This window comes from Triturus cristatus, chromosome 2_1 (genome assembly GCF_964204655.1).
Source record: "Triturus cristatus chromosome 2_1, aTriCri1.1, whole genome shotgun sequence".
Classification (NCBI taxonomy): domain Eukaryota; kingdom Metazoa; phylum Chordata; class Amphibia; order Caudata; family Salamandridae; genus Triturus; species Triturus cristatus.
The window spans coordinates 895,785,981-895,801,785 of record NC_140581.1 but is presented as its reverse complement, the minus strand read 5'-3'; the positions used below and the strand labels follow the sequence as shown (position 1 = coordinate 895,801,785).

The 15,805-nt window shown below is 44.9% G+C and overlaps 1 protein-coding gene across 1 annotated transcript in view; it reads right to left on the bottom strand.

The window, feature by feature from the left end:
• PCSK5 (proprotein convertase subtilisin/kexin type 5) overlaps positions 1–15,805 on the bottom strand; it is a 1,432,234-nt gene that overhangs the window by 302,920 nt on the left and 1,113,509 nt on the right. The window contains exon 21 of the mRNA XM_085633086.1: positions 13,455–13,557. Coding sequence (XP_085489212.1) covers positions 13,455–13,557 — 103 coding nt within the window. The remainder of the gene's footprint in view (positions 1–13,454; positions 13,558–15,805) is intronic.

The window sequence follows — 15,805 nt, the reverse complement described above, 5'->3', positions numbered from 1 at the left end:
ACGTTTCAGCAAAGAAAGAACTATCTTCTCATTTGAGAGGCGATGTTCGTAGTCCTTGGTCTCTGCTCCTTTTTCCGTTGTTTCACTTATTTGAGAGAGGCAGAGCTCTGGGGTTATAACGTCACCCACCTATATCTTTTTAATGGTACACATTTACAGGTCAATGGCCTCTATTTGCTAGATAGTGTAGCTATATCAGTGGCACAAGGCTCGTTATCTGAGACTGTGTATCTCAAGTGTGTCCGTGCGCTTGGGTAGGACTCCGAATCCCCTGCGGGAGAAAGAGATCATCTAGGGAAGTCAGGCATGCCTGTTCCTGTTAATCAAAGAGGAACTCTGCCTGGAGAATAAAATCAAAGAGAACAATGAAATCTGGGAATTGTTGTCCTAGCAGGTTAGCAGCATTTGTTTCCGGGGATGCAGTAAAAAAGCACATAGCTGAGGGAATACTTCTACGAGGTTGGCAGAGAAAGATCGGTGATGGAAGTAATTACATTATAGAAATCCTGTCCTGTGTACTACAGTCGAGCCATAGCCCTGCCTCTGGCAGTCGTGAGGTTGGAGTATTCTGGTCTAAGGAGGTCAGGGAGAAACTTATTGGCTTATGCCTGTATGCATGCCCTGGAAGTCAGAGGACACCATGTTGTATTTGCATATAGTCCATGACGTCTAATAAGTGCTGGACAGCAGTTTGCAATTTGAGGAGACAACAGGACTACTTGTAATGACGTGTACCTTATATATCTACAAAGAACAGACAAGTATCTAAAATAAGTGAGTATTGGAATGGCACAATCTGAGTTGGTCTGACATGGCATCAGCAGTGGGCTAGCCATTATGCTGATTCAATGCATACAAAAAACACTGGTATTCATTACTATATGAGCACTTTCCAGGAATATGGATAACAGCTAGAAGAAATGCAGGCCATCGTCTAACATGTAGGCAAGTGTCCCAGGATTTCCAGTCATTCCAACCACAAATAACAGCAGCAATTTGCCCTCAGAAGTCACCTTAGGGGTGACTTGCATGCTATAAAATTAGAGTTTAAGGTTCGCTAAGAGAATTGAAATGCCGAGTCTAGTTGGCAGAGATACAAAAGTCCCGTTCCGCCAAGGGAATTTCACAAAAACGCAGGTGCAATAGGTTAAATGCATGTAGTAAGGTAAAATCACACAGAATAGGCCTTGTGACCATTATAAAAGTTGATTTATTGGATAAAGATATTGTAACATGAAATATTTGAAGGAGTAAACAGGATTTGTACTACAAAATAATAAAGGTTTTCCTGACCAAAATTTAATATTGAAGTTTGGTTTTGTGGACAGCACAATGGGGTTCTTACCCTGGCACATCAGATTGACTGAGATCATGTGAGTACTTTACTCATCTTTTTCAGGTGCTCACATATTGGAAACTTCAGCATTTTCAATATTGTTAATTTTGTTATGTTGATGAACTTTGACGGTCTTAAAATCAACTTCAGGACCTGTGTTTAAAAATATGCTCTGCACATTTTATACATGCAAGTCCAATACTCATCAAGGGATTGTTGTGCAACATATGGGTCATGTACAAAAAAGGTGACTCCTCACCACACAGATCCTAGGCCATAAAAGTGAGTTTTCAAAGGCTTCTCATTGTTGGCGTGGAGTTGATTTTTAGGTCTCGCGAGCCAAAGGCTCGAAGAGACATTTTATATCTGGGATTTACAAAGTGCTGCCGTGGCCTAAAGCTACAGTGCATGTGCGCGGGCGCGCGCGCCGCGCTTACTTTCACTTTCGCGGCCGCACGGCCGCTTTGATCACGATCACTTTCAATTTCGCGGCCGCACGGCCGCTTTGCTGCGCAGACCCAGCCTCCTCTGCCAGCACACCCACAACTGGCAACATTACTATTGCTTGTTTATTTTTAGTTTAATGAGCTTTCTTACTTTCTGTTTCTGAATGGAAGCGGCGCTGTAAGGCCAAGGAAAGAAAACTTTATCAGGTAATTCCTTTGCTTTTTTTTTTTGCTCATTGTCAACCTAAAAGAGACAGAACAAAAAGAATACGTAGGATAATAACTTTTGGAACACGCAGCGTGCCATGTGTAAATTACGTAACACTCAGCCGAGTTAGGAACTAAGGAAATAGGTTCAAGTCTCGTTTCTTTTAGGTGCTTGCCCGTTTGTTGTTGCTTGCCTCGTTGTCGCTGTTTGCAGCGCCCCTGCTATGTTGTTGCTCTTGCCCCGTCCTTCCCACCCCCTACCGAATTGTGTTGCTTATCACATCCCTTCCACACCCCTCTTGTGTTGTATTCTTTCCCCCACTCCCTTCCACCTTTTCCCGTGTTGTGATGCTTCTGCTGTCCCTAGCTTTGTGTTGCTTGCCAAGTCCCCATACCACCAGAAAAGAAAGTGCACAGCAACATGGCTAAAAGACATAGGTGAGACCTATTGGCTTTGCCAATGCTTGTTCTGTTTGTTACGGTGTAACCGGTCTAGATCAGGCTTCTCCAACGAGTAGCTTGTGAGATACTGGTAGCTCTCCAGCACCTGTGAGTAGGTCTCTTTTGCGCAGCACAACCTACTAAATGTGGAGATTTGTCAGTTTAAATTAATATATGTGTACCAAAAATTAAAATCTACTTATTTTCATAACCCATGGTTTTCAAAATATATTTAAAGCTGAAATTACATCATGCAACATTAGGAGATGTATTACTAATATTGTTACCCTTCTGCCAGGGGGCATTGCAGCTGTGGCTGTTATGTAGTACACTTGTAAAGTCATTTGGCGTTTCTAACTATTTACCCATGCATGTACATATGGAACTTTATAAATATACAACTTTGTATCGCTTTATAAGTTTCCATATGCATGTATACCTTTCTATGTAGTTATGTATCCATTTATTTATAACTTTACTTCTACTGTAGAAAAAACACCTTCAACTTTCTCCAATTCACTACCCTGTCTTATCTTATACCTCTTTATAAATATCCTCTCGCTCCACTCTCTAACTCATCCCAAACTTCATTGTACTACTATGATCTCCCAAATAACACTTTCTAAACTCTTCCCTCCTCTGTCCCTCCTTTATCCTATTCAATCCAACAAACAGACTTGCATGCCCACCGCTCAAAATAACAACTTATATTTCCCTATACCAATCCACCACTAATCCACTTTGGGTTCCGGGAGTAATGTGATACTCGCCGAAAAGCACTGTCTTCAACGCCTCGTCAGGGGTAGTAAGCGCTATGTAAATACAATCACAATCAGAAGTCAGATTGTGTCCAGCAGGACAGCTTAGTAAATTCAATCCTTGCTGCTGAAATATACAGTGATGTACAGTTCATAAGTTTGAATTCCAGAAAGACCAACTCAGCCTTCCATCCTTCCGATGACAGCGAATTGATTACCCTTAGAATGGGGTTATAGTATCACCTGCTGTATAAAGCATTTAGTAATGGTAGAAGGTGGATATGAATCAATTTGAAAAACCAAATTATTATTATTATTAAATGTTGGGACTAGTAATAATATGCCCGTGGCATAGGCCACTCTAGCATGGGGGGGGTTGTGGGGCTACTCACAACAGGCTTTGTATGTGCCCCTCTTCTTGACTCGGGGGGATGTCGTAATCACCGATCACCCATATCAAGAAGGAGTCTGCTCTGCTGGATCTCACAAGTGGCGGTTTATGGGATTATTTGTGTACTAGTATGGCTCTAGGAACCTGGAGACCTCATTACTAGAGAACAGGACTTGCTTCATTTGCAGATTTGGCTTCCTGGTGTGGGCTCCACTCCAAGGAGACACCCATTGGTGGACTCAGGCATCAATCTCCTGGGTGGACCTGTAGGGTTATCTTGCAATTCTAGGAAGTGTGGCTGGGCACCTCTCTTAAACAGATTGTCCCCAACCAGGTAATTTATTACTGATACGAAGAGTAAGGAGAACACTCAGTGAGAACGGAATATTAAACAGATTTTTAACACATTTCAACCAAGAAGCATAGATATGATCTAATCCAATATGCACGTGCAGCTGTTATGCAATAGAAAAGATAGACTTGCACGTTCTTTTGTCGCTAGTTGGGAGATTCTCGCTAAATGAATTTTTAAGGAAGCTTTCGGATAGGGCTTAAGAACAAGCATTTACAATGCAACGGTCTCGGCATTGTTAAAGTTAGAGCTATTGGCATTGCTCATGACAATGCCGTTTCTTTAAATGTTTTAAAAACAAAAACATAAACAAAAATAATGCTGCAAGGATGAATAAAAATGAAGTAAACACGATAATCTCCCCGAGGCCTAACAAACAGCAGAATGAGAGGGAAAAACAGCTCGTTAAACTACTCTCAGGCGGCAGGGAGTAAGTTGAGAACACAATTAAATTGTAATGTATATATATAGCAAAACACGGTTTGTTTGAAACACGTTTTGCACTAGTACATAGAAATAAGAAGCCTAGGTCACAAACCATAAGTGGAACGGCTTTGAAAAATGACTTTTCACGTACCTTCACGAGAAACAATAAAGTGTTTTAAGCTGTCTTGTGCGTGGTACAGGACAACTTCCCAGCTGGTCTGCTCTGGCTGACTACCTCAGTGTCTACAGTCATTTCCGTTTACACTGCGTTCTGGCAATTGTAGGTTTGATACGTGTACTACACCTCCCACAACTTCTGACCTATCCCTGACAAATGTAAATGAAGGGGTGACCATGTCCCAGCCTCGATGCGTTTTCGGGTACCCTCGCTTTACATGGCTACCTTGTTTACAGCTTGGCATTTCTCATAATTGCTTGCATTCTGCGGATTCTTATTAGCGCCACAGGAAGTAAACGGTAAATTTAAGTTGCAGCGTTCACACAAAATGTGGCAAAAAAGGCACTCGGTCATTTCAACAACTATTCACACTGTCTCGGCAAAAATCTCAGTACCAGTTTAACACCTGCTTATAACATCAGCAACTGAATGGGGGCCAGATAACCCTTGCGACAGTTGTGCTATTGCACGGAAACCATGTGTGGTGCTTTCTGTTTAGTACTTTTTGCTCGGTTTGAGGTAGAACAAACTTGTTTTGTGAAATCTGCAATATATGCATCAGATTGTTGAGTATGTGGAAAATGTCACTAACCCAATATTAGTGGACCTGGTTATTGCAGACTACCAGTAGGGAGAGACTGTGATGGCTGCCAAGTGTCACCTTGTCATGTGTGACACCTTGAGACACTCGCCGCTTTCAGCCAGCACTCTACAGCAGCAGCCTGCTTATGGCATTGCCACGAAAAAGTATGGAAAACTGCAGTATGCAGATGTACTTGGTTAAACAGGAAGACCTGGCTGAAGGCACACGCATGGCATGGGGCCACTTGGCAGGTAACCCCCGCGTGTTTACTTCAAAATGGATCCGGTTGCGAGGAGATTCAAACGTGTCCTGCTTTATATAACTGCAGTGACCCTTCCTTTCGCGAGGCCCCTTCCGCCGCAGCCCTGCCACTGGCAGGATCCAGCTGTTGGAAGCAAGCTCCGAGAAAGTCACAGCGGAGTGCGCCCAGCTCCGTTGCATCGCCTTCCCCTTGACACCGCTATATTTAGAATAACTGGGCAGGGTATGCAGGCATCTCGGAAATATACAGATATATGGGGGGGGGGGCGCAAGGGGAAGCCGGAAGAAGGCTGCACTCTTGCATTGGTATCACGTCATCAAACTGTCATACCTGTAAACAAAAACAAATTACTTCTTCTCAGCTGTGCCTGCTGACTAAAGCCACACAGCGCGTGCAGGCCTGTGAAGTGAGTCGCGCCATTTAAGTGATTGTGAATGAGATATGGCAACAGACGGCAGACGTGGAGTGACGGCTTCCGGCGTCGTTCTTCCAGTGTTTAGTACACATTTCGCAAGTGTGGGAGAAGAATAGGGCGGCTCCATCTCAGCTGCTTGTAATTTCTTTGAACATAGATGTTGGAAACGGCTCTGCTTACTGCTTTGCGCGCGCGCGTCGAGCTCACTGCACTACCCCACAGAGCGGGTGACAGTGTGGACACAGCAGCCTAGAACCTGACACGTGATTCTGTGGCTGTCAGACGGATTATTCAATAAATTACACATGCCAGTCATAGCGCCGCTGCGCCCACGTTACCCACGCGGACTCCACAACCGGCTCTCACGGGATTGTTTTTTATTTGGGAAATGTAAAACATTCTGCAACTGCTGCTGAGACAGGCGCAGCTAAACCAGCAAGCAACGGACGAAGGGGGAGCGGACGAGCACACGATCAAGGCAGCGTCCTTTTCGGATTCGGGGGCGTGTTTTGCTGTTGTCTCCTCCTTGAGACTTTTCGCAAAAAACACGCCCCCCGATCCGAAAAGGACGGGGCATGATTGGAGTGACGGGACCTCTTCTCCAATGGCTGGCCAGCATTTACGAGGCCAGCCAATGGAGAACAGGGCAGAAGAGGGGCGGGTTCAAGCCCCTCTTCTCCCAAGTCATTAAATCTCCGGACTTCCGGTCTGCCGACCGGATGGTCCCGAGACCTAAAAAGGGCCATGCATCCTTTTTAAAATGTATACAAGGAACATTGTATTATTCTGAATAAACCTAAACAATACATTTGAAAAAAGCAAAGTGGTAGCTGAATGAGGAACAAAAAAGAATTATTGCTCAAAAATGTATGCCTAGACAAAGTAGCATCATTCAACTCAAAATCTATTAGACTGGAGGTTCATCGTTTATACTGCCCTTTCTAGAGAGGTTATGAAGAAAGGGGCAAAACGGGCGATATAAAGAGGACAGTATTGAATCTAGAAGCATCACGTTGACAAATATATTTGAAAAAGCACATCATATTTTTCTCTGTAATTATTGACATGCATTTCAACCTACAGTGAGAAATCACCTATGGTAAAAAATCAACATAGTTACAAATCATCTTTTAGTGTTATTATGTCAATATATTAGTTATAGTGAAACATGGACCTATTTGATGAAGGCAGGTACCTTTGGTACAAACCATCCATTATAATGGGAAAAGTTCATGACAGCAAGCAGATATTCCATAGACAGACATAGGTATAGACTATACCTTCTTTAAGGCAAGCAAATGAGGCAATCATAATGGAGAGGGAAGGGGAGGGGCTCTGGATACGAATGAGGCAGCAGCTAAAAAGTGCTTGAAAATACAAATATGAAACAATAAAATCATGATATCGTTTGGGTTAAACGATTGCGCTTAATGAAAATGAAAGTAACACAGCCCGAGAATATAAAACAATACAGAGTCCAGGCAATAGTTTTGCGCATGTCTTGAAATGTTGATGGACACCACGTGCCCCGAAGTCCAGAATTGGAAGGTACAGTGTTTTCGAGACCTTAGGAGTAACATGGGCCACTACAGTCTACAGCACGCGGTAAATAGCTTGAAGATCAGGTAACCATGTTGGTCCTATAGGGAGCACTGGTGCTTAAGGTAGAAAGAGTCAAGGGCAGGTGTTTATCTTAGAAAGCTTGCTTCCTACTCAGAATGCTGGCAGGACCCAATGGAAAGCATGCTGCTCTCTTCAAGATCAAATGAGTGTTGGGAAGGAACAGAAGCGGTCTAAACCATCCGCTACGAAAATCTGTGTGATACCTGAAGGTCATCATTGTGAATCTCAGTCTTTCATCCTTCTCATGTCGACAAAATAAGTATAAGTATCAATGCGTTAGGTGATATTAACATCTGTTATTGCAATACGCATAGATTTCCATGATAAAGTGTTGTGTGATCAATCAACTATTGAGAGCATGATAGAACGGATTTATTTGAAGCACAGCAGACTGAGAAATACATAGGCCCCTGTGAAAACACTTCTATGCACATTTTGAGCACGTTGCTAACACATGAGGAGAAGAAAACACAATGGAAACTGCCTCTAGTACAGCAGAGGGCGCAGTAATAAGTAAATAATAACCTTAATGGATCAAAGTATCTTTACAATGGCAAACGCTTTGAAAGTGGGAAAAAACAAATGACTAGGGCGATAATACCGTGAAGCTAGGGAACCGGGTTCGAGTCTCGGCAGGGACGCTCAACATCCTGTGATTTAGGGCAAATCACTTAGTCTCCCTTGCCTAACAAAATAAATGTGGCCATCTGTAATGGAACTAGTGCTCATGTAAAGCACTGTGATACTTTCGGGTCGAGTCTGCCTATATGAAACTGAAAAAAAACAAGCATTTGTAATGCATTAGGACTCGCGTTTGAGAGAGTTTGAGCTATTGGCACTGTAAATGACGATGTCTTTTATGCATGTGTTTTGAAAACCTGCAAGCGGTATCTAAATACGCACTTTGTACTTATAGTTTTTGCTTACAATAAGAAAGGCTGGCAGTAACTGTGCCTCTTTTACTGCCAGCCCTGCTTCTTGTAAGCAAGGACTAGAAGACCAAAGTCCGTGTTTACGCATTGCTTGCACGTTTTCAAAACACATAAATAAAAGCCATTGTTATTTACGATGCCAATAGCTCAAACTATCGCAAATGTGAGACCAATTGCATTGCAAATGCTTGTTTTGAAAATGTAGAGTGAACGGAGAAATGAGACCGAAGTTTACTGCCCTGAAATGATAGAAAACTTATGTGGGCACTGGTGTCCAGAGAGACACCGTTTCCACGGTAAGTTCTCCCCTTTAAAACATATTTATTTGTAAAAATGACTGTTTGGAGTAATTCGCAAGGCTCCTTTCACAGGCACGCCTGAAATGTTTGTGTTTATTTTTATTTATCATACAATAATTGGCAAGCTGGCTTCACTTATCTGAAAACAATTTCTTAGCGTTCATATTTTTTTCATTTGTTTCCTGAGTCCATCAAAACTGAAAAGTGAGAGCAGCAAAGGGAGAGGAAAGATGCATGTGGTGTATGTAGGAAAGCTTAGTGGGTTCAGCGGCCACTGCAGAGAAGGGAGTGCTGTTGCGTGGCACGGCCTGCGTGGGAAACTCAAACAGATTGGTGATTGTAATGAATACAACAAACCGGTTCTGGTGTTACACTGCCGGGGGGTTGCCCCCAAGGCTATATTTATTACCTCTCGTCCCTACGCCACGGTCACGACCATTCCGACCAGATGGGAAGGGACTAACTCAAAACGCCCCTCCGGGGTCAACAGTATTGGCTGAACCCACCAATACAAACATAACATTCCTCCTTTACCCACAAGTGAAACAAAACAGTGAAGATCAAAAACAGGGACTGATTATAAAACAATGGCGAGTGAAAAAGGTGAGAGAGAGAGAGAGAGAGAGAGAGAGAGATTGAGAGAGAGAGAGAGAGAGAGAGAGAGAGAGAGAGAGAGAGAGAAAACACCAGAACCAAAGAGCATGATTCAGCGCAGTAGAAAGTCATTCAATCGAGATGATCTTGCCGGATGGGGTCGAAGATGATATCTCTCCGTTCCTTGCCGACTGGCTTCTCTCTCTACTTCACTTTGCATGACAGCAGGTGGCAAAGTGTCTAGATCAAACAGCACAGCCGGCAAACAGTGTCCTGCTTCAGACAGGGAGGGCACCACCCGTGTCAATTCGAGTGAAATGGGATGTTCAACAGGCAACAGCTCTGCCTCAGCGGGTATTTCCACTCCACACGAGGTATTAGGATCTTCCCCTGACCCGATCGCATGGGCCTGAAAACTCTTTAAAAATTTGACATTCCTTGAGATAGTCTCACCAGCTCTATGAGCAGTAATCATGGTTCCTTTCTTTGTTCACACCTTCCAGGGTTGAGGCTCAAAGGGTAACATGAACTTTCCTTCGGGAATGTCTATTCTTGACCAGCACCAAATCACCCACTTGGATTGAACTCTGCTTCGCTTGACGAGTTCGTAACATGTGCTCATTGTGTGTTCTGCGCTTCTGTAAATTCTCAGCAACCTGTTGGTGCACAGCTGACAGATTTCCACAGAAGGAATGACATCACCCATGGTGCGATTCATGCATAGAGAGCTTGGACTGACATAAGTCGTTGTATGAGGAGTCAAGGGATAACTGTCTTAGAAAAGCATATAGAGCACAATCCATATTCTGGCCATTGACCACTGCAATTTTGAGCGCTTTGTTTAGGGTTCGTATGGAGAGCTCTGCCTCCCCATTCGCTTGCGGTCACCTGGGTGTGATTTTCCTCTTGATAACACACCTGGATTGCAAATATTATTTAAATTCTTGACTGGAAAAAGGGGGGGGGGCATTGCCAGGACACAATTCCTTAAACAGGCCATGAGTGACCATAATCGTCTCCAAGCGAGGAATGGTTTTGCTGGCAGTGCTGAATTCCATAACCTCGACTTTGGGGTACTTTGAAAAATCATCGATGTCCACTAACATGTGTCAACCATCATGAAGACTAACAAAATCAGCTCTGGATCTTTGTCAGGGAAAAGACGGGATGCCTTCCGTGATGAAGGGTGCTTGTGAGTCAGTAGGTCTGGCAGCCTGACACAGTGAGCACCGACGCACAGTTCGCTCCACAAGGGCATCCAGATTGGGGAACCAGACTTTGCATTGCAGCCAAGATTTGGTCTTGATGATTCCTTGATGGGCCAAATGGGAGAGGGCCACCACTCTTTGTTGGAGAGCTCCAGGAACTTGCAGGCGAGGACCCCTCATGAGACAGCCTTCTGGGGACACCACTTCTTCCATGCGAACATTGTGCAAGAAGGTTAATGTCCACCTCACATCGTCTGTACAATATGTGGTCTTGTCCAATAAGGTGCGCCACTTTCCAAACCGCACAGCAGATTTGCCCAACTGGATACACTTGTCAGTCAAAGTAGCTTGGATGATATCGTCTAGCGAGATGGAGAGTGGGCGGGAGCGTTCAATGACAAGTCAAACATATTCTTCTACCTCTTCCGCGCCACGCTCTTTGCTTTCCGTGGCATGCTTGGCATACAGAGATAGATAATCCACAGGGTTTTGAGCACCTGGGCGTAAAATGACTGTACAATGATAGTCCTGCAATTGTAAAATCCATTTCTCAATCCGGGGTGGGGGTTTGGAGGATGACCCATGAAAAAAGGGATTAGGGGTTTGTGGTCAGTGTGGACTACAAAAGGCTGGCCATTTTGATACAGGTGAAAAAGATCGCATCCCCAATATACAGCAATGGCTTCTTCTCTATGGGAGAATAGCGTTGCTCTGTCTCGGTCAGCGCTTGGCAGGTATAGGCCGCCGGAGCCCACTCTCCGTGCTCTGTTTCTGAGAGCATGGCTCCAAGGCCCGTGGGATTGGCATCCACAGATAGCTCAGAGTCTTTCCACGGGGCAATATAGACCAGGATTGTGTCAGCCGACAGAGCCCACTTCCTGGTCTGGAACACTTCCTCTTGATCAGGTCCCCAATTCCAGGTGGTGTTGGCTTTGCTCTGCAGTGGGACAGTGAGCTCTGTGAGATTGCAGATAATTCGACAACAGTATGTCACTATACCGAGGAAGCTTCTCACCCCGGTCACAGTGGTGGGAGCTGGGGCAGCTTAGAAGTCCTGGACTTTGGCAGGATCCGGTAGTACTCCCTCCTGGGAAAAACAATAACCAAAGAACAATATCTCTTTTTGGAGAAAAGCACACTTTTCTCGGTGAAGGGTTAGACCATTTTCCTTGGGACGTTGAAAAGCGGCTCTCAAACGATCGAGGTGCTCTTCAAGCGTGGGGGCGTGGACCAGAATGTCATCACTGATGTTGAAGACTCCATCTAAAACAGACAGCACACTTCAGATGGTGTCCCTTAAAGACTTCGGCTGCACTAGAGATTCCAAAACTGAGACGTTTGTGCCTTCTCAATCCTACATAGGTGGAGAATGTAGTGATAGCTCGTGATTCTGGGTCCAACATTAACTGGCGATAGCCAGCTCTTATGTTCATCTTTGAAACCATTTTGATCCACTCACTTTGGACAAGATATCGTCTATGGTGGGGGTCAGATGGCACTCCTGTTTGATGGCCAAATTAGGTAGGTGCATATCCAAGCATATTCTGATTCTTCCTGGCTTTTAGGTTTGCGGGCCACGATGATTGGGAACACCCATTGAGTCGGGCCCTACACCTTCTCAATAATATCCACCTGATCCAGCTTCATCAATTCCTCTTCCACCTTCGGCCTGAGGTGGAAGGCCACCTGTCGATGCTTCACGGCCACCGGCGTATCAAACGGTTCTTGATGCACCCTATGCTACCAGATCCTCCATGCTTTCCTGGTGTATGCTGAAAGTGAAAACGATGAGCTGAAGGCGCTCTCCCAGCCGGCAACTCAGTAACAACTGGGTACCCCCTTTTGTGACATATACTTTGACACGAGTCAAGTGAGATTCATGAGCAATCTCGGTTGTGAACACACCCACAAGAGGAAGGGGAGAAGTGGATCCATAGGTGAACACCTTCGTAGTGGTGGGTGTCAGTGGTGGTTGAACAGGAAGTGTATGCATCAGGGACTGGGCCATGATGTTAATGGAAGCTGCAGTTTTGACCAGTGACCCGTACTTGATGACCACCCAGGAGGATGCTGGACCTTGGGATGTTTCATTGGGGGCGTCTGTCAGGTTGCATGGCATGTATCGTGTGAACAGCTCCTTCAATGTCATCATTGTCCATGTCCCCTTCATCCTCAGGGACTTCTGCTCTCTGCAAACAAGTCCCAAAAGCTCTGAGCTTAAAAGCGTAGCTCATCCTGGTAAACAAAATGAATTGCCTTGAGCCGTGCGCAGAGGCAGCTGAGCGAAGTACCAAGGAAAGAGATACAAGCCTGAAAGCATCTTTGGTTACAAACACCGCAGTCTGTGTCACAAGTGCAGCGGGGGCATTGATCACGTGAAAGTGAAAGCTGAGATCGAGTGCGCGAAAGCTGAGATCCCAGAGAAGAGACGTTGGATACAAACGCAGCACTCTGTGTCACGAGTGCAGCGGGGGCATTGAGCGCGCGAAAGTGAAAGCTGAGATCGAGCACGCAAAAGCTGAGACCCCAGAGAAGAGATGCTGTGCGCGTGCACATCTGCTGTCTGGGAAAGTGCACATCTCCTGTCCCCCTTCGGACGCAAAACACATAACAATAGATCTCGCCAAGGCGAGCGGCGCATGCACTGCGTCGCTAGGCGAGACCTAAAAAGGACTCTGTCATGTGGGGAGGAGGGTCTGGGATGGGAATCCTTAGCCATTAAGGGGTTAAACAACGGATGTGGCTACTTAATAAACATATGGAAATTGGTATTAACAGCACTATTTCATTTTGAAAAGGATACATTATTTTAAGCGATAACGTGATTAACTACATAAAATACCATATTTTTTTTACACATTATTTCCAGATTTCCAATACTGCTGGCTTTCTACATGGAACATGAGAATCCAATGTTGCCTGATAACTTTGTATCTTAGCTAGACATGAGATCCAAGATTCACAGCATTTATTAGGCACAGTAGCATTTGCAATAAATCCTACCTGGTGAATTCACAGCCGATGCAGTCACTTTTGCCTGGCCCTGTACACTTGGAGCAGGAGGCATCACAGAATGTGCAGTGTCCTGAATCGTCAATATATTCACCTGAATAATAGGCAAAAAGGATATAAGAATTATTTGTAAAGAGACAAAACCTGTGGAAATTTTCAACATCAAACATATCTGCTATTATATACTTAGCTCATCTAACTACACCATGACCAAACACTTTTCAAACATCACATTTTTCCCTTGTAAAGCATAGGCTGTGAAAGAGTCACTCAAGATGAGTTCCCCAGAATTACAGAGACAATGGCATCCATAATTCCATTGGAAGAATTGTCATGGAGTATGGGGTATATCCCCAGAAATGAGGAATTACTGGGGAAATTTGGAATGCTGCTCCTGATTCCCTAGGCAATAAGCCATTTTCTCATGGAGTTTCAGCTGACGTTTTGGCTGCTATCAACGGCCAATTTGCAGGGCCGGAGAGCCCTTTTATTCCACAGGGCATTTTCTCGGTGGATCGGCTCCTTGGAAGGCTGGTTTTTAAAGCCCAAGCCTCTCCTAGTGTGTCTATCACATTCCCCACTATCTCGTCCTCACTATCTCATCCGCTGAAATATAAATCCCATTGTATCCTATGGGATTTATATTTCGGTGGACAGGATATCAATCACTGTTGTGACGGAGCAACCCGTCCGCCGAGATATAAATCAGGCCCTAAATTTTTAAATCTGTAATTACAACTCTTCTAATGAGGATGCACGTATTGCTCGCTATGAAATTCAATTGTACAGTTTGAATTTTATGGTTTAAATCTGTTTATTAATTTACAAACAATTGCATCACCTACATCCAGAGGCTAGTGGTCGATGTTTCGGTGCGCTCCTAACAACAGAAACTAAGACCCCCTCAAAATCAATATGAACATGAATCCCTCCCCTATCTCCCAACCCTCCTCCCACATGCATAGTGAGGAACGCTCCATTTGAGTCGAGAAAACAGTCTCTATGGGAATACCCGATACTTTGACTACGTGTCAGTATAACACAGCTAGGATATATCTGAGGGTAGGGCGAACCATGGAGGGGGGGGGGGGAGTGTGTGAGTCATAGTACCTGTAATAACCTGTGACATGGAAGTTCCCCAAATTCCTGTACGAGGAAGATAATGGACCGGCCCCTAGACTCTCAAATTGAGTTTCTCTCACCTCTTTGGTTGCGGCGATCCTCTCCATCCCTAAGAGAGTTCACTTTCTATGGGGCCATGCTCCATATTGTGGGGCCATGTCTATTTCCAAGAGTGGTGCAAAGGCCTATTTAGCTGCACATAAGGCTAATGTGATGGCATTCCCCAGGGTGAGTGAAACGGGTATGTGAGTGCATTGGGTATGCTCAAGATAGTGCATGCCGGGAAAATGGGGGGGGGGGGAAGGGGATAACAATATGGACCATCTTATTGATGCTATGGAGGACCTCTGTCCAGTATCGTTGTAGCTTGGGGCAGTGCCAGAGGAGATGTATGTGGGTGACTATTAGACTACATTTCCTTTAACATACATGGGATTTATTGTGGGACCTAGAGTGTATGGGGTTTGGTGTGTAATACCAGTACTGGATGATCGTAACCATTGCCTCTTTGCCCGCAGCGCTGGCTGCAGCAGAGCAGGTACAATCTGCCCATTCCCCATCCAAGAGTGTGTGCTTTTTTGTGCTGCAGTCCGTGGTAGAGAAAAGGATTTCTGGAGAATTTTATACAAATCTGAAACTAGGTGCATGTAATTTGATTTGGTGATGAGCCGTTTTTCGAAAAGTGTCACACAGTGTCGTATTTTCAGTTCTGACTCTGGTGTGCCACAACCGTCCTGTAATTGTTTGAAAGACTGCATCCCCTCTTGATCCTAAAAGTTTCTAATTCATTTACAGCTGCTACGCCTTATAATCATTGCTCTTGTGTGCTGGCATGAAGTCAGGGTTGCCTATGGTCTGAGTCATCTGGGATGGCACAGAAGTTAGGCCGAGGGTGAGGGTCACGATATCCCAGGTAGCAATGAAGGCACAGAGTACCAGGGAGCTGCGAGCCTCTGAGGGCCTGTGTTTCTTGGGCAGCCAGGGCATTTTCGGGCTGATTGGTCCATGTTTCTCAGAGGCATCGAGATGCCATTTCACCAGGCATCGAATCTGGGATGCAGTGTAGTAATGCTTGAGCCAAGCGAGCCCGAGTCCACCCTCCACTGGTGGGGCATAGTAGTGGAGTTTGGGCAACCACACTTTCTGTCCCTTCCAGATAAAACTATCTGTGAGTTTCTGTATGGTATTGATGGTGCCCTGGGGAGGCTGTAGGGGAAGAG